Source organism: Nicotiana tomentosiformis, chromosome 2, assembly GCF_000390325.3.
Source record: "Nicotiana tomentosiformis chromosome 2, ASM39032v3, whole genome shotgun sequence".
NCBI classification, from domain to species: Eukaryota; Viridiplantae; Streptophyta; class Magnoliopsida; order Solanales; family Solanaceae; genus Nicotiana; species Nicotiana tomentosiformis.
In genome coordinates this window covers 30,258,584-30,283,467 of record NC_090813.1, presented here as the reverse complement: position 1 = coordinate 30,283,467, position 24,884 = coordinate 30,258,584, and the positions used below count along the sequence as shown (strand labels likewise).

The 24,884-nt window shown below is 34.0% G+C and overlaps 3 protein-coding genes across 4 annotated transcripts; 1 reads left to right on the top strand and 2 right to left on the bottom strand.

Annotated features, from left to right (window-relative positions):
* Positions 1 to 1,320: 1,320 nt before the first annotated feature.
* LOC104110158 (probable protein phosphatase 2C 23) lies at positions 1,321 to 4,521 on the top strand. Its single transcript, XM_009619632.4, has 4 exons — positions 1,321 to 3,061; positions 3,338 to 3,451; positions 3,541 to 3,805; positions 3,904 to 4,521. Exons 1-4 carry the CDS (start codon positions 1,691 to 1,693, stop codon positions 4,017 to 4,019), a joined length of 1,866 nt encoding a protein of 621 aa, XP_009617927.1. The 5' UTR covers positions 1,321 to 1,690; the 3' UTR covers positions 4,020 to 4,521.
* A 6,149-nt stretch (positions 4,522 to 10,670) lies between these two features.
* LOC104110027 (pectin acetylesterase 5-like) lies at positions 10,671 to 18,349 on the bottom strand. 2 transcript variants are annotated; one of them, XM_009619534.4, is made up of 13 exons: positions 18,066 to 18,349; positions 17,857 to 17,939; positions 16,981 to 17,107; positions 16,415 to 16,494; positions 16,198 to 16,287; positions 15,717 to 15,841; positions 14,598 to 14,658; positions 13,505 to 13,558; positions 13,330 to 13,407; positions 13,133 to 13,238; positions 12,723 to 12,868; positions 11,730 to 11,839; positions 10,671 to 11,082 (listed from the first exon to the last, which is right to left on the bottom strand). In XM_009619534.4, exons 1-12 carry the CDS (start codon positions 18,271 to 18,273, stop codon positions 11,732 to 11,734), a joined length of 1,266 nt encoding a protein of 421 aa, XP_009617829.1. In that variant the 5' UTR covers positions 18,274 to 18,349; the 3' UTR covers positions 10,671 to 11,082; positions 11,730 to 11,731. The 2 variants fall into 2 exon arrangements, with proteins under 2 accessions (XP_009617829.1, XP_009617766.1); XM_009619471.4 differs by lacking the exon at positions 10,671 to 11,082 and having other exon boundaries at positions 11,437 to 11,839.
* A 1,283-nt stretch (positions 18,350 to 19,632) lies between these two features.
* Positions 19,633 to 24,884, bottom strand: LOC104109945 (uncharacterized). The gene is made up of 3 exons (XM_009619378.4): positions 24,374 to 24,884; positions 22,094 to 22,138; positions 19,633 to 19,950 (listed from the first exon to the last, which is right to left on the bottom strand). Exons 1-3 carry the CDS (start codon positions 24,859 to 24,861, stop codon positions 19,893 to 19,895), a joined length of 591 nt encoding a protein of 196 aa, XP_009617673.1. The 5' UTR covers positions 24,862 to 24,884; the 3' UTR covers positions 19,633 to 19,892.

The window sequence follows — 24,884 nt, the reverse complement described above, 5'->3', positions numbered from 1 at the left end:
TAGAGCTTGTTCAACTCATAATTCATTACATGGTCTTATTATGTTTTTCTTATTGAGATTTTATTGAGTTGTGATTATGTAAGGTGTTAAGACTGAACATGAGAACTCAACCCAAAAATACTAATCTATTAGCAATGGCGGAGCCAGGATTTTCACTAAGAGGTGTCAAAATATAAGAAATTAAATACACCAAAAAAATCAAGGGGGAGATAACTTATAGTAAATATACACAAAATAAAAAAAATTTATATAACAATACAGTGTAATTTTAACACCCCTTGGTTGAATGTATTAGATGAGAGAGTCCATTTAGCCTATAAACTCATCACAAATACTCTTTTTAATTAATAAGAGACTCAACTGATTCGTAACAATTACACCCGTTTAAGGACCAACGAACTTGTTGGTTCACAACAAGAACTTTTCTTATTAGCTGAGGAGTGGTTTACATGTTTACAAGCTGATAATGAAACGCCATATATCTAATTAATAGATTCAAGTGTCTTATGGTTGTTCCTAAGATCACTTAATAACAAAAAAAAAAACTCATAGTTAGACCTTTCATAATTTTCTTAATTGTTGTAATAAAACGAAACAGAAAGCTTGTAACAAAAGAAAAAAAGACACCATTATTACCTTGAGAATGAAGAGAGGAAAAATGTCAGCTATAAGTCTATAACTTAGATCGATCAAGCCAAGAAACTTAGCCAGCTGGCTATATTTGTCCTGTAAACGTGGCACCCAATATTATTTCCCAGTTGGCATGCTGTTTTCTCCTCTAAATTAATCATTTTTTTTGTTTTCATTTGGCCCCATAATATATATTTTTTCTCAAGTTGGCCCTTTTGACTTTAACTCGTACGTACTATTTTATTCAAACACCACACGCTTTAGCTTACCTTAGCCTTAAGCTAGATAAACTTCCACAAATTAAGAGATGCTAAAATACCCAATGTCAACGCCTTTCCCCTATCCTCACCTCCATTGAAATCACACGGCGATCTACAATTTAAGTTTTATAAGTTTAATCTTTAAAATTTATTATATTTTTAAATTATGATTTCAGCTTACAAGTCGTCACTTATAATTTTAATAAATTCTTACATATTATTTTATACTCTACGTTGAAAGTACTTTTTTAGATGAACCAACCGTACAATGTTGTATTTGCCTATGCTTGAACATCAGACAAATTAAATATTTATAAAATAAATAATAATAAAAAGGAAAATAGTGAACTGCCACCCAAAGGGGCATCGAATAAGTAATAAGTACAATAACGTAATATTCTTAATTTTCATGTATCCAAAGTCAACTCCCCCATACTTTTTGGTTCTCTGTCTCTTTACTTTTTTCCTCTTCATATTTATGAATTTAAATGCTAAAGCTTCATCAATAACCACCTGCTATAAACATTCAAATTTCAATCTTGATATTCCTCTCTTCTTTTCTCATGGACTTACAGCTTTATTCTCTCCCTAATTATTCACTTTGAAATAGTATTATCTCCATAAAAATCTTATGCAGCAAAAAGATGTCCTTCTCAACATGTTAAGCCCGAGCAATTAGCTGCTGCAAGATTGGACGTCTATCTATTTCACTGCAATCCTAAGTCGAAGACCAATCAGAAGTGCTTCTTACTTGAATATTCATCAAATTTGCTTGATATTTTTAACTTATCAAATAAAGGATGGGAAACGGAATTGGAAAGTTGAAGCAGTGTTTTGCAGGAGATGTTGGAGAAATCTCAAAACGACGCCATGATATTGGCGTAGACCTCTTTGATACTCTTGACAGAGGATTAGGCCATTCTTTTTGCTACATCTTGCATGATTCATCATCCAAGAATCACCCTTTTTCAGAAGACTCCTCTTCTTCCACCACTACCACTATCTCCAGTGCCAGCAGCAGCAGCCAAACGACGGCGTTTCGCACCATCTCCGGCGCCTCTATCTCCGCCAACGCCTCCACGCCTCTGTCCACTGCCCTCGTCGACGTTTGCCCTTCAAAAACCAATACTTATATAGAGAAGTCGTCAGCTTTTGAAAGCTCACAGTGGTTTTCTTCTTTCCCTCTTCAGCCAATTCCCAGGAGATCAATTTGTTCGGGCCCTATTCCCCGAGTTTCTACCTTGGGCCCGGTCGATAGGGGATTCCTCTCCGGTCCAATAGAGCGGAGTTTCAACTCCGGTCCATTGGACAATCAGTATGATCAGCTCCAAAGGTACAAACCTGAGTCTAGTAAATGGCATTTAGTTAGGAATTTAAAGAAAGTTTTATCAAGCTCTCTTTTGGGGTTTCAAGAAATGAATTTGGCAGAGGAGAAAAATGCGATTAAAGACCCATTGATTAATAGTTTGAGTAGTGAAAACAGTTTGGCTGATGAAGATGAGGAAAATGAATTATTTAGAAGTCAAAATGTGCAGTGGGCAGAGGGAAAAGCAGGGGAAGACAGAGTACATGTAGTGATTTCTGAAGAACATGGTTGGGTTTTTGTTGGGATTTATGATGGATTTAATGGACCTGATGCTACTGATTTTCTACTGAAGAATCTTTATTCAAATGTATTCAAGGAACTCAAGGGACTGCTATGGAATGACAAGTTAGATACCTCCGAAAATTTCATGTGTAACGAGACAGTTATCGTTCAGAATCAAGAATTAGATCAATCAAAATCGAACAATTCAGGACCTGACACAGTTGCTAGTATTAACCATTTAGACGTGTTGAAGGCGTTATCAGAGGCGCTGAGAAGAACCGAGGCATCATATTTGGAGATCACAGATATGATGGTGAACGAGAACCCCGAATTGGCCTTAATGGGATCTTGTGTTTTAGTTATGATGATGAGAGGAAAAGATGTTTATTTGATGAATGTTGGAGATAGCAGAGCTGTTTTAGCTCAAAATCCTGAATCCGATCGTTCCATTTGTAATTTGGATCGGATAAATGAGGAGAGTCTAAATAACATTGATGCACAACTCTACAGAACTGATTCAGATCGAAAGCACAATCTAACTTCTTGTCAACTTACTATGGATCATAGCACATCTGTTAAAGAGGTACCAATTCTAGTCTATTCTACTTAAGTCGATGTATGAAAATATCAGTCTTCACTGTCTCAAAGGGGAGCTTCATCATAACTGGTAAAGTTGCTGCCATGTGATCGGGAGGTCACGGGTTCGAGCCGTGAAAACAGCCTCGTGCAGAAATGCAGAGTAAGGCTGCATACAATAGATCCTTGTGGTCCGGCCCTTCCCTGAACCGTTTAGTGCACCGGGTTGCCCTTTTACTGTTTCATAGACTAATTCTTATGTTTGTCTGATAAATTTTTGCAGGAAGTTGTTAGGATTAGAAGTGAGCATCCTGACGACGCTTCTGCTATAAAAAAAGATAGAGTAAAAGGTTCTTTAAACGTTACTCGAGCTTTCGGAGCAGGTTATCTCAAGCAGGTACACATAACCTTTGAGAAATATGATTTCTTGAAATTTAACTAGAATTATTCCTGGTGTTAACTTCATTTACTTGTTTGATTTTATAGCCCAAATGGAACAATGCACTTCTAAAGGTTTTCAGAATAGACTACGTTGGAAATTCGCCTTATATCAACTGTTTACCATCGCTTTACCACCACAGACTTAGCCCAAAAGACAGATTTCTGATCTTATCATCTGACGGACTTTACCAATATTTCAACAATGAAGAAGCAGTTGCTGAAGTTGAGACCTTTATGTCTATATTTCCCGAGGGAGATCCCGCGCAACATCTTGTTGAAGAAGTGTTATTTAGAGCTGCAAAGAAAGCTGGTAAATACTCATATACTCAATCTGTACTAGAGAAATTTCTAAGTACTAATTTCTCATATAAATCTAACTCTAGAAAACTTTGTTTTCTGATATTCTAGGTATGGACTTCCATGAGTTACTTGATATACCACAAGGGGATCGTAGGAAGTACCACGATGATGTCTCGATTATCATCATATCGTTCGAAGGAAGGATATGGAGATCATCTGTGTAAATCAGGGCAGTCCGGTGCACTAAGCTCCCGCTATGCATGGGGTCCGGAGAAGGGCCAGACCACAAGGATCTATTGTACGCAGTCTTACCCTACATTTCTACAAAAGGTTGTTTCCATGACTCGAACTCTTGACCTCCTAGTCACATGACAACAACTTTACTAGTTACGCCAAGACTCCCTTCCATATGTGTAAATCAGCAGAAAAGAATATAAAGATCAAACTAATTTTGCTTATTAACTTTTGTTACTCCATTTTAGTGGAAGTGTTTATAGTAGTACACAACTTAGGGTGCTATACAAGATAAGAGAGGCTGATGTTTTCTTGTTAAGGGGATTGTAAAGGTGCCAATGAAATTGCCCCTTTTTCCCTTCCAAATATAATAGGATAATTTGTAACAGATTGTGCTCTTTGTATATATATTCCTAGTCCTAGGTGTCCACTACACAAACTGATGCCTAAATAGACTCGACCAATTGGTCGAAATTTATTTTGTTTGTTTCATACTTTTGTTCTAGTATCAGATTACTCAAATCTCGTACTTACTTTTTGAGTAGTTGTAAGTGCAAAACCAACACTTAATATAACTTATCCAACAAGAATCTGCTAAAGGAATAAGGATATTAGAATAATGGATGGCATAATGTTAAAAGCAAATGAAATGACAAAGAGGGAATGGTTGGGACTAGAAGTGCTCGTGGAATTTTTTTCCTTTCCATTATCCATATTTATTAGGGTATTAAAATGTTAAAATAAAGAATTAATTGTTGGTGGAAACTTGAACTACACTGCTGATTTTGTTTAATCATGAATGATCCTAGTGATTTTGGTAATCACCAATGATCATGAGGCGGGTGAAAACTATTAGTGGTTTGGTTACCGGGATAAGGATATTAATTCTTGTATAAAATTTGAGATTATATCTATTCCATGTTTGGTTATGGGAATTAGCTAAAAACGGAATAAATTACTAAAATCTTAGTATCTATCGCGATTATAATCCAATGATAACAGAGAGAGACAAACACTTTGGTGCTTTCTTTTCATTTGCCTAAGCTTTGGCAGGCAGAATTATGTGGTACTCGTTCTTGGCGGGTAATATAAGATATACAGTGAAATAGTTGAGGTGTGCTTAAACTGGCATGGACAGAAAAAAGAAAAAAAAAGGGTATTGGTCATGACTAGTGGTTCCAAAATGGATTAAAAACAGTTATATATCCATATTATCCACTAAAAAAGGGTTGAATAATGAATTTTTTTAAAAATGAGTTAAATATGGATAAGAACCATATTATCCACTTAAAAATGGATAACCAATGAGTTTAACTTTTACATTTACGAAGAGTCAAATGGGGTGCCTCAAGTTTGGGACTAAGAATTCCCCCAAAAGTGGTTATATTCAAGAAGCAATGGATAATATGGATATTCATGTTATTCGCCGGTTAAATCATTTTCTATCCGTATTAAATATGGGTCGGATTGAATATTTTACCGGTTTGCCGCCAGTGGTCATGACCAATCTGGTTAGTTTGTGTGGAACTTTCAATTGAATTAATTGCGAAAAGACAATGTGATACCACAGTTCACTAATTTGTTTATTATCGAAAGGCCTCGAAAGATCACTAGAATAAATGCTCATGAAATTCAACTTCTTGCGTCTGAAAAGATCCTCGAAGTATCTTGTAGTAGGATTTAGTGTATGAAATGGACAAGAACCCAATTTTCAAGATCCGTTGGAATTCTCCAGTTGAAGAAGACTTTTAGTACTTAATCCTCTGTTGCTCCCTAAATGGAAAGTAGTTGGCCATAAATGTAGATAGTCAATTAAGCTGATCATGATTTTCAATAAATATAGTCAATTAAGTTCATGATTTGCAATAAACCTAATCGTTTTCTTTGCTAATCCAATCCACTAAGTGAGAGAGCCATATAAGTCATGGTTGTGATGTGACTCACGAAATATTGAGAAAGGAGTTGCGTATTGGTCTAGTTAGAAAAAACAGTAGCACCTGACCTGTTTGTAAATTACTACTACTACTATTATTATTATTATTATTACTATTATTATTATTATTATGCAGTATGGAGCATGACTTGTTAATACAAAACTAAGAAACAAACAACATGGAAGTGGTTGACTCTAAGCGAACAGACAAAAAGCTTACATTATAAGCCAAGGTTGCTTTTAAAATTTTTTATTGAGATGGTTCGTCAGCTTATAATAATATATAAAGGGAAAAACCATCCGGATTTATGGTTAGTAGGGGTGTACAAAAAAAATTGATAAATCACACCAAACCGATAATTCAAATTAAACCGGAAAAAAATCCGATGTGGTTTGGTTTGATTTGGTTTGGTATTGGAAAATAAAACCGGACCATAATTGGTTTGGTTTGATTTTAACTAAAAAAAGTCAAACCGAAACCAAACCAACCCGATAATACATTTATATAATTTTAAAAAATATTTTATACATATAAATATTTATTGTAATGTAATTTATAAATATTTCTTAAACTTTTTCACAATTTTATCTTTTAACGTATTATTTCAAGTTTAGACTTAACATTCTTGAATGGTAAATAAATTTTAAAGCCCATAAATGTAGTAACTCAAACAAAGTTCAAATCAATACTAATGCTAACAAAAGAAATTCAATTCAATACTGGGAATGACGATAGTGTTGAATAATTATTTTAGTTTTACATTGGTTTATAATGAAAATGCATAACGTAGTTTATCTTTTTCTTTAGTGCTTAATTATGTAATTAATATTAGTACTTATTAGCTATACTTATTTTAGCATGACCTATATAGTATTTTTAGATTATGTTAATTTTTATTATGGCTTATTAATTAGCAATATTTATTTTATGTAATTTTATTATTTTATCTTTGTTATTAAATATTTTAGTATAATACTATGACTTATCTCATATTATTGTGTTAGTTTCTTGGAAAATACATTATATAGTTGTATTTTACTAGGACTTAAGAAATATTTGGAGCACAAGTTGCATATTTTATGCTATGAAGACTTTACCGGAAAAAACCTCGAAAAACCCGAGAAAAATCGAGATTGAAAAACCCGACTTTATTGGTTTGGTTTGATTTATAAATTTAAAAATCCAACACCATTGATTTGGTTTGATAATTAAAAAATCCGAACCAACCCAACCTATGTACACCCCTAGTGGTGACATAGTTGAAATTTCTTCATCGTTAATCAGATGTCTCAGGTTCGAATAATTGAAATATAAAATCTTTTGGTAAAAAATGTTTTATGCTCTTAGCATGCTTACTTGCAGGGGTGTATCTACCTTAAGGGATATTCACGTGAACTCATACTCCTTTCTTTAAATCATGTATAACAATGTTACTTATATTTCTTTAAAATTACTTAAATATACGTGTGTGCACCTATACTTAAAAGACTCCTATGGTGTAATAATTATTGGGTGCACTTCTACAAGCAAAATTGACGGTTCAAATTCTACTTCGGACGGTCTTATTTTTGCACGGAGTATAGATATATATGTGAAAATTACTAAAATAAATTCAAAAAGAATATAATTTTGAACCTATAATTTCAAAAGTATAGTGAATTCATGGTAAGAGACTAAAGTTAAACTCGTCAAATGTAAATTCTAGATCCACCTTTTCACAATAGTACACCCATCATCTTGAAATCTTGGATCTGTCTCTACTTACTTGACATGAATTTGGATTATTGGAACTAATGAATTTCAAAATATCAAATACCTAAAGCAAAATAAATAATTTGAATAAATAAATAAAGGGAAGAAAAATAAAACAAAGAAAAAAGAGGAGCTGCTTAGGTTTTTCATGCCAAACAAGTATGAGAACGTTGCAATGACATGCATGAACGTGGAGGGGAAAATTAAAATTCAGCTACGTGAAAGCTAAAGATTATTGGACAGTTGCTTGTAGTTTTGGCATCTCGAAAATCTCGTGAACTTATTTATAAATATTATAAAGTCTTAAAAGTTAATGAAAATGAAAAACTGAAAATAAATAAATGTTCAAATTACAGAGGAGTTGGTTTTGATTTTTGGACTATCACTATCACACACACGAACCATCATAGAGATGGTGATGGTTTCACTAAAAAATAGTCAAAAGAAGAAATTGTTTTTAGAAATCTTACAAATTATATGTTTTCTAAAGTATTTCCAAGTGTTACCTATAAGGCTATAACTGATCCCAAATTTTTTGGTTGACGATTGAAAAAATGAAAATTCTGAAATCTTTGAAGTTGAAATTTGCAGATAAAGAGAAAAGGATAATTCCTATGAGGGAAAACAGACCTTTAGAAATATCGATCAAAGAAATTATTACAATTTACTTTTATTTTTATTTTCATAGTTTTCAAAAAAGTGATGAAGTACAAAGTCTACCATTATTAATAAACGAATTACATCAAACGATAGATGAGATATAGAGCATGTTTAATCGATCACAGATTAAACTTCAAACTTTAAATTACAACTTGTGCATATAAGATAAAGATAAAATCAAAATCCATCCTGCTATCGAGAAGAGTTAAATACAATACTTAAATTTATTAAGATTTCATTTGAGCTAAATTTATTGGCATGAATTGTACAAAATGGCCGCCACCATCAAGTGATTGTTTATAAAATAACGTAAAGGTACTCTTTTACAATGAAACTATAGAAAATTTTATTCTCACTTTGAGATTCTCCAAAATGAAAATGATTTAATCTTCTTCTATCCAAGATGGTCTTAATTTGGTTTATACATTAATGAATCAAATAAAAAGAGCCACTCGGTGCACAAGGCATCTCGTGATCAGATTGAGTCCAGGAAAAGGTACGTACCCAAGGGGTAAAATGTCGACAGCCTACCCTCATTAGTGGTTGCTTCCACGGCTCGAACTCGTGACATATAGGTCATATAGAGACAACTCTACCGTTGCTCTTCAACATTAGTGAATCAAATCGTAATGATAATTTCTTGGATAAAGGATCCTAGTTGGATTATTTAGGATTTGTTCGGTACAAATTGCAAAGTCAAACTACATTAATCGATGGATATACACAGATATTTTATGTTTAGGAAACTCCTAATTGGTTTAATTTAAAAGTTGGAAGAACCCAATCTGGCATCCACTTTCTAGAAGATCAAAATGACTCCTAAAATATTAGCACTTGCTGCCTTAGCATTTATACTCTTATGTAGTTTAATAAAATTGATAACTTTTCATGTAAACATCATCCAATACTAAATGAAAAGTTTTGGTGTAGACCAACTCGATTTATAAGGTTTTAATTAAAATTTATTTTTTCCTACAAACATAAATAAGTTAGTTGTTTTGGATGTACGCGTGAATCAATTTTAAGGATGATTACTGAACTATGAGTATATTGCAATAAAATCATAATTAAATTATGTAACAAAAAATACATCAATTTTCCTCATATTCGTTGGAAATTCATCAACCTAGAGTCAGAAACTACAAATAACTTGCCACTTAGGATACAATTATCAAATAAGCACCTTTCACGTTATCAATTTAAATCAGCTTATAAACAGTTCGTCGTTCAACAAAACAAAAGACAAAAGAAATAGTTATAGTTAATTATAACAAGTAATATCTGAATAGACTTTTATTTTACTACCCATTTATCAAATATGCATATGGAGTATTAGGCAGGCATGTTGGTTTACTATTCCGCGGGGTAGTTTTGAATGTCCAAGAAAAAGAATAGAAAATTTTTATCCACCAAAGGACGCAAATACATTATTTTTACAGAAAAAAACCCGTTCACATTTTGGGAATTCAATCCTTTTATCTAGCTTGACCAGAAATGAAAATATAACTATAGTTGAGATTATAGGGTACTACTCTATTTACAAGAGGCGAATCAAAAGTTAATTAGTCACTTGTCATATGATTGAAATTTTGCTTTTTAAAAGTTGATTTTGTCTGTTTTAGATAAAATAGTAAGAAAATTAATATGGAAAAGTTAAAACTGTATTGCCTGTCTTTCTCTAAGATCTTATAAATGTTTTATTATCTTTAACAATTTTATTGACTTTATTCAGGTTAAGTATGATTAAATAAATTCATACAAAATAAAATACGTCATGCGTTTCTAGTTTAGTGCATACACCAGGTGCATCTAAGCCTTTTTTGGACACCACCAAAATATTTAACAAGGGGTCAATTGATTTTATTGTCCATTACAAACTATTTTTAGTTTATCTCAAATCTCTCGAAAATCTTTATTTTTAGGGAAAATTTCACATAAGAACAACTAGGCTACCTACTTTTCAATTTTATAGCCCATATTTCAATTTATAACCAACTAGCCCAAGATTCAATATTCAACTCCAATAGGTTCTCGAAATTACTATTTAATTTTTTAAAAAAAATTGCTAAAGCTTTTAAGTTAATTTTCGAATCAGTAACTGTAACTCAAATATTAGTTCAACAAACCAAATCCATTAGGGTGGTGAAAATTAGATTTTTAACAAGCTTAAATATGTGGGTTTAAATTTCGAATTTGATTTTGTGAGAAATTTGGAGTGGGCATTATTTAGACTTGTTAGAAATAGTATAAGGGGGTTGTATATAAAATTTGAAGTCATTTAATGGAGATTTGGACTGATTTTGAACAAGAATTGCAACTGAAAATCGTGAAAGAAGCTAGTCTATAGACGCTTGTATAAAGGTGCATAATAGAGTATAAGATGTGTTTATACTCTCATATACACTATTATACAAGATTATACATAATTATACAAAAAACTGACTTCGTTTTCTTCCTTGCATCTTTTCTAAAATTTAACCCAAATCTTGCTCAAATCTACTCCAAAACACTTCAAATTTAATTTGAACTCCTTTTGATATTTTCAATCAATTGGAACAACACCCAATCCAAACAACTAACAAACTCAAAAAATCCTATTTTCGAAAGCAAAGCTTTGAATGAACTTCAATGGTGGACTTCTACTCTTCAATTTTCTTACATTGCAACCAGGTGATACAGGGGAAGAAGCAATAATGGTGGACGGCCCCTTGAAGCATATGTAAAAGATATGAGAAGAGAGAATGAAAGCAATGGTTGTGAGAACACAAATTTAACTCCATAGCTTTTAGAAGCAATGGTTGTAAGAACACAAATTTTGAATTTGCTAGTGCTTTCAAAATCCCAGACCCCACTGGTGGGATTTTACTGGGTTGTTGTTATTCTAGTGCTTTCAAAATATGTACAATATGGGCTAGGTTGGGTAAAACTTAAAAACACATGCCATTTTTTATTACGGTGTGAAGTCACATGTATTTTCTTGTAATTCTTTCTTATTTTTACATGCAAGTGATCTTTACAGAGTCATTTTCTTCTATTCAAACGGTTATGTTGAACCATTGACTCAGAAAAAGAATCACGCTACCTTACAGAACATTGTGTTTTTAAAGAACATTGGAGAAGTTTGATGTTGAATTTACAAAAAGAAAGGGTAAAAACCTACAATCTGAAACAATATAACGAACTCTAGCAAAAAAAGAAACTATAGGAACAACACAATGAAATGAAGTTCTTGATTTTTAAAAAAAAGCACAGATGTAAACTCCACACTAAACTTATGGTAGGTGAGTTTCACTATTACCCGTTGATTCCAGCATGCTCACTATGGAGAGAAAACAAGAATACTCTAATGCATACCTTCAAGTTAGGGAAAAATGAGAGCAAGTAGGGTTGCATGGAAAAGGACAATCGATATATTTTGCAGCTTTCCGGTTGAAGTACCACTCGCCTACAGCCTCTGCAATTGTCTGTTCAATGGTCGAAAAAATGATCATCAGTAACTGTTTGTTCAATCTATTGCAATAGACTCAGAAATGACTGCTGAATTAGCACGTCCTTTAAACGGGTGTCCAAATAATGTGAGATCATCAAATTTGGAGGAAATATAGCTCAAGCTGTGTGTGTATTAACACATGGTTTCAAGCTGGGAGTGCTCAATGTATTTGCATCCTCCAGCTTGAGGGGGAGTGTTCACTGTTCACAGTGCAGTTACACTGGTCACTGTAGTATAATTAAGTAGCTCTATTTGTTAGAAATTTGATAGAATTTGTGTTGACTAGGGAAGTTAATGAGGACATGTGCGTATATAGTCACAGTACCCAATGTTGATTGACCAGATCCTATATGTACCTTACACCCATACTAGTGTCAGTGTAGTGTCGACACCATTGCGGCACCACAAATGAAGAGTCCGCACAACTTAGAGTAAAATACAGCAGAACTGATCTCGAGAAAGATCTTACTTAAGCTTTAAGGGTCGAACTGCACATTAGGTTAGATGTTCATTAACTATTCGAGTGTTTCTTACTTTGGCTCCTAACAATTTTAATTTTCACAGACCATGATGTCTTCACTGTTGGTGAATAGGTAAAGGGTGCATCACAGATGGGTACAGTTAATAATTACCTTACCCATCTACCAACCACTTATGCTAACTGTTGGGTGCCTGGTGTACATATGCCAGTACTTATCCTCTTACTACAGGACATTTACCTAGCCAACGCTTAGATCCGGCTCTACCCAAACTTTTCTGGTTCACCCCAACATTCCCCATGTTGCTGAGCCATTTTTGGTAAGTTGATAAAATTTGAACCACATTCACACCATAAATAGAATAAAGGGAAAACTTACTTTGTTATTGATTTTTGGAGAATAAGAAGCATGCCATGTCCCAGTCATCCATGTCTGGCAATGTGCAAAGCAAGAAATTATGAACATGCCCCCTTCTGGATTTTGCTGAAATCCTTCGAGCTTTCTGAGCAAAGACTTCCGGAAATCTGTGGATAATGAATAATTAATAAGGTGAAACTGGGTATTCGCAACAGCTATTGCTCACTTTTTAAATCAAGAACAGGTCCAAGATATTGTCAGAAAAGAACAATACAAGCTCAAAGACTTAGACTTCAGAGATCGGTTCAGGATTATTCCCTGATATCATCCCACTAAACATAGCAAGCACGCAAGCATCATAATTCTGGACTCCTCAAATGAAAGCCTAGTCGTGATAACTACAATTGCTGTTTTCAGATGTAAGTATTCACCTTCCAGGACTTCAAGCTGCTTGGAATTACAGTTAGTGATATTTAGCTTGCATCTGAGCCAACTTCCATGCGGATCCGATGAATCAGGTATCAAGATGTTTTGTATCTGGAAATATAAACAGTAAGTTAAGAGAGCATTTGGAAGGAAAAAAAATTCTATTAGCTAGAAGCTGAAACAACATGGAGCAAAAACTTACTTGCCAAAAATCATATCCCGGGTTAACAAGGAAAACAGGGGTCTTTATGTTGCTTATAAATTCTTCAGGGAAAAAACACTGAGATTGAGGCCAACAGAAAGTCACAGTAGAGAAAAGGTGAATTACAAAAGCAGAAACAATATCAGTAGTCCCACTATAAATGGCAAAATCGCACCTTATAAGGTTCCAATCTTGATGTGCAATCCTTCTTTAAACTTTTTGCCGCACCCTGGGAAGGATCAAATTGCAGTCAGGTTTAGGTGAGAAATTAGAACAGCTGCAATCAAGAAACAGGGTCTACACGGATAAAAAGTTGATAACTACAATAGTTGGATAATGGAATCAAGAAACCAGGTACACAGGTAGATAATTCATATTTCATAAACATTGTGATTTGTTCAAACAGCACTTTAGAAATTATGCCACTGATTAGTAACAAGATTTTGTTGATCAAGCAGTGTAAATTCAGCAGCAATATCGTTCCTTCACATCTATAGATAACCAACCTCTCAAAAGTAAAATCTTAAATCATTGATTCCCACTTAATAAATGTTTTGCAGTCTTTTCCTTTTCTCGGATTTCTATCGGTTCACAAGCAGAAATTGAGTAACATCAGGTTTCAATCTGCATTAGTTTATTGCGTGCCAGTCTTAGGACCTTCGTAGTCCATGTACAAAAATTATCACATACATTACACACAGTAAGTACGACAACTAATTGAGTTAGTTACAGACTTTTCTCATATAGATCTCTCCAGATTCCTGTTCAACAATATCCATTTTGCACATAAAAAATGCAGAAATATCACATAAAAGGGCAGCCCGGTGCACTAAGCTCCCGCTATGCGCGGGGTCCGGGGAAGGGCCGGACCACAAGGGTCTATTGTACGCAGCCTTACCCTACATTTCTGCAAGAGGCTGTTTCCACGGCTTGAACCCGTGACCTCCTTTATCACATCTGATTTTCTATTCCATGATTCCTTTTTTTATTGGTCATATGCACCACAAGTTATCAAATGAAATAGTATCATCTATTCCATCCCACGTTGAATTATTTTTTCCTCATATCTTTTACATCAATAATTTCTCCATCAACATGCATTTAATAACATCCATTTAATTAACTACTTCGGAATATGACCAGATTTTAAAAGGAAGAAGGAATAAATATATCGAGACAGCCCATCACAAGCAGAGAAGGAACAAAAGCGCTCACAAAAAAAGAAGAACGTAAAGCAGAAAATTAGGTTCTGAATTATTAGAAAAAACCTGGAGGTTAACAACATCTTCATAAAATCGCTCAAAGGTGGGAATTCCAGCAATATCCTTTCTGAAATAGTGAAGGCAATAACAGACTTACAGTTGATTCAAGGTTTCACTACATGCTCAAGAACTTAACAGTTCTTAAAATGTGTACACCTCTACTTTCTTGGGAATGAAATTGTCACTCTCATTCTACAAAACTTAATGCAAATGTTTAGACAAAAAGAATCATCATCAATATTTGATTAGTCTGAAATCTCAAAATTTAAAGGAAACGGTGCCCCTTTTGTACAAAATGATTAACATACCAAGATGCTCAATAGTTTCCTCCTGCCCCAGTGTGTCATGCATTTCTCTTAATTGAAATTTTGTCAACTATTGCAGTTGGAGGTTCCGATCTATTATTGTGAGCCAGTCCTCACCTATTATTAAGTTTTTAGCATGAGACTTTGCACCATCAGTTAAGTTTTTTCAGTTGTGAGCGCATTAGCTCATTCAGTAATTCACACCCCACCCTTTCCGGACTATCTTTACTCCCTCTGTCCCGATTTTATGTGAAGGGGTTAAGGGTTAGGAGTACAAGGTGAAAGCACCAAATTTTCTGTGTGAATTCGGGGATAGATTCTTCACTTTTAAGAAAATAAAATTTACATATTCGAATACTAAAGAAAAATACTACACGTCAACATAGTTAACAATTCAAAACATTTAGAAAGACTTTACGAAGATCGCAGTAAAACAAATTGTTTGACTCATCAAATAGTAACACCTTCACACAAATGTGACTGAGTGAATGCTATTTAAAAGCTTAAACCATGTGCATATCTATTTACATAATTTTTGCTTATTTTTTCCCAAATGCAGGTATCTAGCTCATTCATTATATAACACTTCATTACTTCCTGGCTATCTTTTACAGTGTATAACTAAAGAATTGAACCTACCATCAAGTTGCTTCCGATAACTTACTCCTACATATTCAGATTATATTCCAAAATGACATTCTAACTTTGAAAATATACCTGCTTCCAAGAACAAGTATATTAATCATGTTTGATAGCCAAGATCCAGAAATAGATATATTAGTGCATCTTTCAGATGCATAGTGATATCTAGAAGACATACTCATTGAGGAAAAAACCTGCATCGCTAAGGCACTTGACATTGGCATCCTTGGGTAACATCTCTCGGAAATCATCACAGTGTATGAGAGTTGCCAGACCTCCAGCCGAGCACCCCGAAAGAAGAGCCTGCAAAGTTAGGCAATAAAACGCTGCAACTCTTGGACTTCTAGGTTCATTACTTCAATAAAAGCAATAACAACATTTTTTCCTGACGAAGGAAAAGCAGTAACCACCTCTTAGTGCACTTAGAAAGATATGGTATATTGATTAGAATCTTCAGAATGATGTACACTTTTTTTCTTATTCTTTTTCTTTTTTTCCCTTTTTGAATGTTGAATCGAGTATCTGTTAGTTTGTAGAATATATACTTCAGAACTAAAGAAAGAAATTCACTGAGAAAATGAAGAAAACAAAGCAAAATGTTTTATCTAACAGAAAAGTGAAACAACTAAAAAGTCAATGAGATAAAAGAGAAAGAATACCTGTTTAGCATTAGAAAGTCCTAATGACAAAAGTTCATTCATTATTGCTTCCCAAATAAGCTGGCCTCTGAAGAAGAGTCCCGTTCCATTCTGCCACAGATGAATCGACAATATAGGCACTCAATGCTTCTTTGCCTTCTTCTACTCACCTCCTTGATGAGCGTCAGAAAATGCACAACAATTTCATAGTCTTTAATAATAAACCTTCGAAACTTACTTTAAATTCACTCTCTGGGTGTCCAGTAAAGGATCCACCATCGCAATAGCGTATCTTGACTTTGTTCCATTCAAAGAAGTCTGAAGAAAGTGAAATTGGCCGAACAAGTGCGTAAGAACCCTTAACAAAGCAAATTTGCATATTAAAGAAAAACAAGCCAAATAGGAATACCTAGTTTTTGTCAAAAGTGACACTTGTTCTCATCAACAAACACGAAAAGAAAAACTGTGTTAATTATTGAGATTCAAAAAGAAAAGAATTCAAGTAAGTTCCTATTATTCCTCTGAGTCTTGACAAACATGAATTTTTGGAGATGGTTAATTCATCGGCAACAGAAAAATATAAAATGATCATGAGCTATCTATGTGTACTTGTAAACTTGATGTCTTCTTCTTGTAGATACAAATATTGGAGGATCCAAACTTTAAGCATAATGAAATTTGTAGCAAGATTATAATGATAACAATCATTTAACACAATATATCAAGAAGTCAATTTTTTTGGTTTACTTATTTATTTATAAAGATTAAGGAGTTATTTCCTAAACCATCATCGTTGTTAGTTACCCGGATTTAGTGATGGGTCAGAGCCCAAAATTCCATGAAAAACATCAGGCTCCATGAACTTTGAAGAGCCCAATTTTGTTGTCTGGCGAACAGAACATGTTTTTATTGAGTTACACCAGCCTCCGCCCTGCAAGATCAATAAAAACACAGTCAACAAAGAAGAAAGGAAAGAGCAAAGCAGAATATTGACATATCACATCTGCAGGCTAATGTTGTGTGCTTGGCTACAATTTCTCCCTTAACCAAGCCCATAACAACAACAAAAGTTAGAGGAATCGTGCTGCACTGCGGAAGCAAAAAATACTAGGTGATTTCTTCCAATATGTCCAAGCCTATGGAGTTATCGTATATTTGATAGGAGGTAGCAGGTACCCCGATGAAATAGTAAAAGTGAGGTAACAGGTACGTGGTGAAATAGTAAAAGTGTGCGGAAGCTGGCCCAAACACTACTATCACTAAAAAAAAAAAAATAGAGAAACCGTCCCCTCACCTGTGGCTGGATTTCTTTTTGTAACTTTTTTGTTAATGGGAACTCGAATCTAATACCTCTACCTAGGGGCGGAATTGGGGGATTGGATTTGCCGGAAAATTACATTGCGTATATAAGGTATGTGTGTGTGTGTGTATATATATATATATATATATATATATATATATATATATACATATTAAATGTTGAACTCCTTGGCTTCTTCTTTTCTTCTCGTGTTTACTATTTTTATCTTTTTGAATCCCCTGCTCGTGTTTAAATTTTTTATTTTTCTTACTTAGATACTATTTTTAAGTGTGTCACCACTCCGTTTAAGAATTTAAGAATTGCAAGGGACAATTTCTAGTGAGCAACATCATGAAGCTAATTAAAAATAGAAAGCTGACCTCAACGAGAATAACCCATTTATCAGTCCCAGATCCAAAACCCTTTTGCAAATGATACCCAGGTACGCTTCCATCCAAACAAACTGCAAAAAATTACAAAAAAAAAAAAAAAAAAAAAACTCTACACCTTACTACTTACGTTGATCACCTGTAACCAAATATATAAAAAATAAAACAAAAAAAAAGTATCTCAAAGATTAGAAAATTACAAGCTGATTTTTTCTGGGCATTGCTTAAAGGAGTAAAGGGTACCAAATCGTCGGCAGGGGGCGTTGAATTAATAGAAAATCTGTGAGAGTGAGAAATGAAGGTAAGAGTAAAAATTAGAATAGAGAGTGAGGCAGCTGCAATAGTCCACTCTCTTCGTGTTAATTTTTGCCACCATTTCATGGGTTGAAAAAATCTATGAGTCGCCATTTGTTGGTTTCGCTTTGGTTTTCGGATCAATATATTTTAGCTCTGACTTTACAACTTCGTAGCTTTAGCTGTTATTTGTCTATAAAATTGTCTTTTTGCTTTTTTAACTTTTAAGGTTGGGTAGGTGAAAGTATATGAAATAGGAAACTGATTTGTTAATTGAATTTGGACAATCATCCAACTCTTCTATAATATAGTTTAGTAAAAGATTAAATGGATCAAATCTAATACATTATCATTGTATTTACAGAAGAAAATTGCAATATTCTTTTTTTAAGGTGAAATTACACTAAGCACTTGCAGATACATCATTTCTATTTAAAATTTTAACTTAACCACATTATACTATGGAAATTCAACACAAAAATTATAGTGAAAAGCACAAATATTATTTTTAAGTGTATAGTCTAGAAAAACATGGGGTATATGTACATAGCTTTATCAAATTTAAGAAACATAATAATTTTTTGTTGGAAATTTTTATTCACCTTTTTTTAATAAAAAGGAGAAATGATATTCTTTTTGAAATATATATATATACACACGACTCTCTTAAATTGGAAATGACAACAAATTACTTGATGGAGTAATAATTACTAACCACAAATTACTTAATGGAGTAACGATTACTAATACTAATAACTTTCTTGCATTTTGCCCGTGTAAGCTTTTTGCATTTTTTAAAAACTAAAACATATAATATTCAATATATAGGTGAATATTCCTTTGTGTAGGATTGTCATATGTACGAGTTTAAAGTGTTTAACAAAAAAATTGATTATATTTAATTTTTGTGTAAGATTTTCCTTGCATAGGTGATAAAATGCTGGATTTTAAAATACAAGGGGTCCATCTGTAATTGAATTTATAGGGAAGCTTAGTGTAATTTACCTTTGGAACAAGACACTTTAACTAATTCGTGATATTAGCATATTGTTGAGTTTAGAAAAAGTTAATTTACTTATACACTATAACTTTTGTATTTTGCGTAATATGTATGTGTGTGTGTGTGTTTTGTATTCTTTATTTGTGCATCAAAGCAAAATACAAATATAGTTCTTGACATCCAAACTGCTTGTAAACCTTGCTGCAAAAACAATTAGACCGTGGATAAAATTTAGCTACTTTAATATTTACAGTTCAGTTATTTCAATGAGATATAAATTTTAGAGAGGAAAAAAGATATTCAAACAGAAAAGAAAAGAAAAAGATCATTTTCCTCCTAACTTTCTTCTCTAAAGCAAATAAGAGAAATGAAATCCCTTTGCTATCAAATTCTTCTTCATTTTCACTTCCTTTCTGCACTACCACCATAGTATTACGGTATTACCTGATAACAAAGAACCACAAATACTGGTGTGCTAGTATTTTAATTTCCAATTTCCATTTCTCACTTCACAATACAAGCATTAATGTTTCTCTTATATCCTAAAAGAATATTGGTGTTTACCTCACCAGCAAGGTGGAAGAAAAGGTAGAAGTATATAAATAGAAGCCTGTCACATTTCTGCACAGATAATATACAACCCTATCACAGCTTTAATCATATATAAGAGTTGCTGGAAATTTTGTAGGCTTAAATAAAGAATCTAACCAAAAATTAAGATTAAATGTACAGCCTATGGTCCATCTTCACCATCTCTTATCAAATTACATATATCAGAGCATTCCACCAAACTGCAAGAAACAACATTTAGAAAGAAAGAGAACACAAGTCAGTCAATTTTCATTAGCAAATATCAGTCACTCAGAAAAATTTATATGGCTGGCAATCATCTTCCTCATAAGATGTAGATATTCAAAGTTACAACCTAAAAAATTGAGTGATTTCCAATGGATATTACATGCGAAGGCGGAGCCAGGATTTGAAGGTTATGGTACGGGGTTCTAATCCTTTTAAGTTACTAGGTTCTAAATTAATAACTAGTACATATTCAATAAATTTTATAAGAAAAATACAGAATTTGGACCAAAGCTACTAGGTTCGGCTGAACCCGTAGCTGATGGGGTAGTTCCGCCCCTGATTACGTGGTGAACATCCTCTCTTGCAGTGATTGATGCATTTTTTGTTACAAGATTAGATTGGAGAGCTGTCATTTCTATGCTACAACAGTCCAATTTTTACTACGCTTCCACAGCAAAGCGAGGAATCACATGCAAATGCATAACTAAGCCATTGTTTCATTGACTTAAGATTTGCATAATACCATAAGCACATTCCTAATGCTCTAAAATGTAGCTCAATTCCAACATTTACATAAAATATAGGTTTCGCAATGGCAAGGATCGGGCATTTCAGTTTTGAAATGTATGGCCAATCTCATCTAAAGCTTAAGCAGTTGGAGAGAACACACTTTCAATTACTTAATTATATTTATGTCACAACACACCTCCTCACGTGTGGGTCTGATTCTTTTCATGGACCAAGCACGTGGAAATATTAAGTTGGCAGAGAGATTTGAACCTAGACCTCTTGCCCGCTCTGATACAGTTTTGAAGTGTGTGACCATCTCATTTAAAAACTTAAGTTTTTACAAAACTCAAACTTTTAATTACTTAAATTTAATGTCTCAAAGATCAAAGAATGAGACTAACTTCAATTTTTTTATTTTTTTATTTTGCAAACAATATGGTGCTTTGTAATCTTTTGCTTTAGGAAAATTTAAGGATAAGAAAAAGTAGACTTGGTCTTAAAATTAGAAGAGACGAGAAGAAAAGCAGATAGCTATCATTTTCTCTTTCCTCTTGGTTTCACTTGTCTTTTTGACGACGTTAAGAAAATAACAGTAAATGAAAACTAACTAGTCCTTGGTTTCACTTTTCTTCTTTCTCCTAATTATCTATTCTTCTCTAACTGAACAACTTCTTTAGTTACTTGCTATGGCTACTGACTATACCTTCCAGCGTAGTAAGGATACTGAAGATATATGATTTTAGACAGGTACTGGAAATTAGATGGACAAATGAAAGAGAAGTGAAGACAGATGTTCATTCACCTCTTAGTATGTAAGTAGGAGAAACAAAGACGGAGGCACTTTCAGCAGTCCATGCAAAACTTGTCCGAATTTTGTTTATGTAAACTTGTAGGTTTAGCAACAGTAAAGACCAGAGAATTTAGGGAAGAGCGCAGCTAATTTTAGTTTTTTGCATCTTCTGTTGCAACAACATGATGCTTTCTTTATTTTTACTTCAGGGAAGTTGAAGGATAGAAAGCGTAGGGTTGGTCTTAAAATCTGAAGCCAGTAGAGAAAACGATTGATCTTTTCTGTTTGTATCTCTTTCATGGTTTAACTTTTCTTTTTTCCTTATTTTTGAATTAGGAAATTCCTCTTTATTTGCCTAATTTGGCCTCTAATTGTACTTTCAGTTGAATAAGAATCCTGAAGATATACAATTTATGGTAGACATTGGAATGGACGAATAAATGAAAGAGAAGTGAGCACAGATATCTATTCACTTGTTGTAAGTAAGACAGGAGAAATAAATATTGAGGTAGTTTTCAGTAGTACATGTAAAACTAGTCGGAACTTTGAAAGCGCGAAGAGGAAAAGACCTGGTTAATGCTTGAACATATTTTCTTCTTTAACTAGACAAGACATTATCTTATATTTCTTATACTATAGACCACACTAAGAACAGGAAAAGTTGTAATAGGTGCACATACAAACTGGCGACATACAGTAACTTGTTCAGCATTGCATATTTTAACAAGAGTTTGGTAAGTGATAAGTTGCATCAGTGAGTAGAGCTTAGGAGAACAAATGTAATGTAATAAATGGAGGCTTAAGGAAAATGACATATTTGAAGGAAAAACAATTACCAGTATTGGCGACTGCGAAACCCTTGCTTAAACACCACCAGAGGCCTGTAAACAAACGAGGTAAAAGTGAACCTCTCAAAATGACTTTATCAAACAGTGTCTCTTTGTCTTCATATGTTTACATCCTGGCCACGTTCAATTAATTCTACGGGAAAAAATCTCTTATGTCATGTGCACTTTTTCCTTTCCCTTTTACTTTCTTTCTCTTTTTTTATTTTTTATTTTTGATGGAATTGGGGGGGGGGGGGGGGTTGAGGGAAGAAGGAATATGGTATTTTTTTTAACTAGGTTATCATCTATCAATAGGCATTTAATTAGCCTTCGCTTACCTGCTTATGTTCTCCTGCAAGCATTTCAATTATTATAAAGGAGGCAGGAAAGAAAAACGAACTTCAGAAGATTAAAATAATGGACTAGAAGAAGTTCAATTACATAGTATTAACCAAAATGCACCTTCCATGTAAAAATCACTTCCAATTTTTAGAGCTGAAAATCTCTTCAGATATGAGTACTTGATATCACTTTATCCTTCTATAGAATACATGCTTCACCAATAGTCAACAATGACATAAGTACAACTAAGAGAGCTGTATGGAATTTAAAAGAAGCAATGTCAAACATGAGAGAAATGCTAGATCTAGCTCATGCTTACTATCTAGTTTTCTCAGAGTATCAGTCTCACGATTTCCTGAAACTAAGTTTTAACATATATTTAAGGAACCTCCCCAAGTATGTGTAACGAAATGCCTGTGAACATTCACCTACCTAACAAGCTGATTTCTTGCTTTTTGAAGCTTTAAACTTGACACATTTCTAAATTCAAATCTAGCAGTAAATTAATGAAATCTAAAGACCACATATACTAGGACTGAAGGTATAACTGAATTCTCTTACCCCTTCCCCCTCTCTCTATTACCTTCCTTACTCTTGTTATGTCTCAATTTCAGTCAATCAGACTGCATATCTAATTTTTAGTCGTTGTAGCAGGCTTTATCCAACAACCCTCCCTATGGTAAACTACAAACGCTTGCAAGTGGTTTTGTAAGAAAAGGAGTTCATAATTGAGGTGAGAACTCTATATCTAAAACTTCCTTATTCTAGCTTGAAGTCAGGTTAGAGCAATATCAGAAGCTCACCAGCACTGAATTTGACAAACACTTCGAAATTGATAGAGATACTGAATTGGAGAACAAAAAGGGGTATCAAAAACTCATTGGGAAATGGTTGTACTTGGCAGAGAAAAGGCTAGATATATCATTTTTTTCTATAGACATTAGATCAATTTATGTGTGCTAAAGAAGTCTCATATTGGAGCAACAATTAAAGTAGTGAGATTCATTAAGAACCAAATAGGTTTGGGCTTTCTTTTATTCTTTTTTTTTGATAACTGTGGTGTCCGGGCCAGCTTGGACATACCTCGACTAATTCCACGGGTAATCTGCTACCTCCCACCAGCACAAATACCGAGTAACACTGTCCCAAGACTTATACAGATGAGAAGAAATCACTTAGTCTTTTTGCCTCCACTGGGATTTGAACCTAAGACCTCATGGTTCTCAACCCACTTCATTGACCACTAGGCGACACCCTTGGGTGCTAAGTCGGGCTCTGTCTGCTCATTAGGTTTGTGCTTACTAATGAGCAGCCAGGTGTCAAAGAGCTTACAATATATTGTGATGAAAATTCGGCTTCATGTGTGGTTACAAGAAGATCAGTGACGGGATACTATACTAAAATTAAAAGATTCAAGTATCTTAAAAGTCCAAGAAGCAAGAAACTGCACCTGAAACTGAATATAGAGGTACGGCAATAGCAATGGCAGAATTGGTTGGGACTAGTAAATTGTTAAGTGAGTTACGAGTGAAGGTAGAATTACAAGTTGACCTTAATTCTGATAACAAGGCTGCACTACAAGGAGCAAATGCCATAAATCTTATATGGATAAAGATTCAACAAGGTTTAATCAAAGCAAGTTAAGCAAATGGCAGATTGTTTGACTAAAGTCATCGGTAATCAGTTGCAAGATCACATATCATCCAAGTTTGGGATGGTTAATATTTTTCATAACACAACAAGAGCGGGATTGTAGAAACATCAGGTTGGATGTGTTGATTGAGTTGTACCTATGCTGATTCAACTTGTACATAGTTAGATTAGGTAAGCTAATAGATTAATTATTCCAACTAATTAAATCAGTGGTTAGCTTTTTGTATATACAGAGAATTGCTCAAGTACTCTATATTAGCAATGTAGATATTAATTACAAGTAAAATATAATACCTTCTAACGTTAAGGGGACCTTCACCAGGAGATCCAAGTCCACCACGAATACAAGTATTAACACATTTAACAGTACAAGTCTCAGCTTGCCTTGACTTAGGTCGTTGAATCCTCGCCTTCTTACAATCTTTCTGACCCTCAACACATTCTCCAGATAGCGTTTGCGGTACATTCGAAAAAGTTTCTCCATTTATTTCCTGTTGTGTTAACTGCTCCGCCGCTTCTGCCCCATTCACCGCCATTATCATTGCACATGCTGCAGCTGCCGCCAGTATTGCTGCAGTTATTATTGGCTTCTGCGCTCGCATAGCAGAAAAAAGGCATGTCCGTTTATCCTGACAAACATCATCGCTAGCGACAGTAATTGTGGCAGTTGCTGCTTGCAGTCGTTTGGGACTGCTGCTATACCCATAGCCGAGTCTGACCGTACAGTCTGGATAATCTACTGGAAATCTATAGAGGGATGAACACAAGCAAGAAGTTCCCATTTGTCAAAATCCGATTTTTTGCA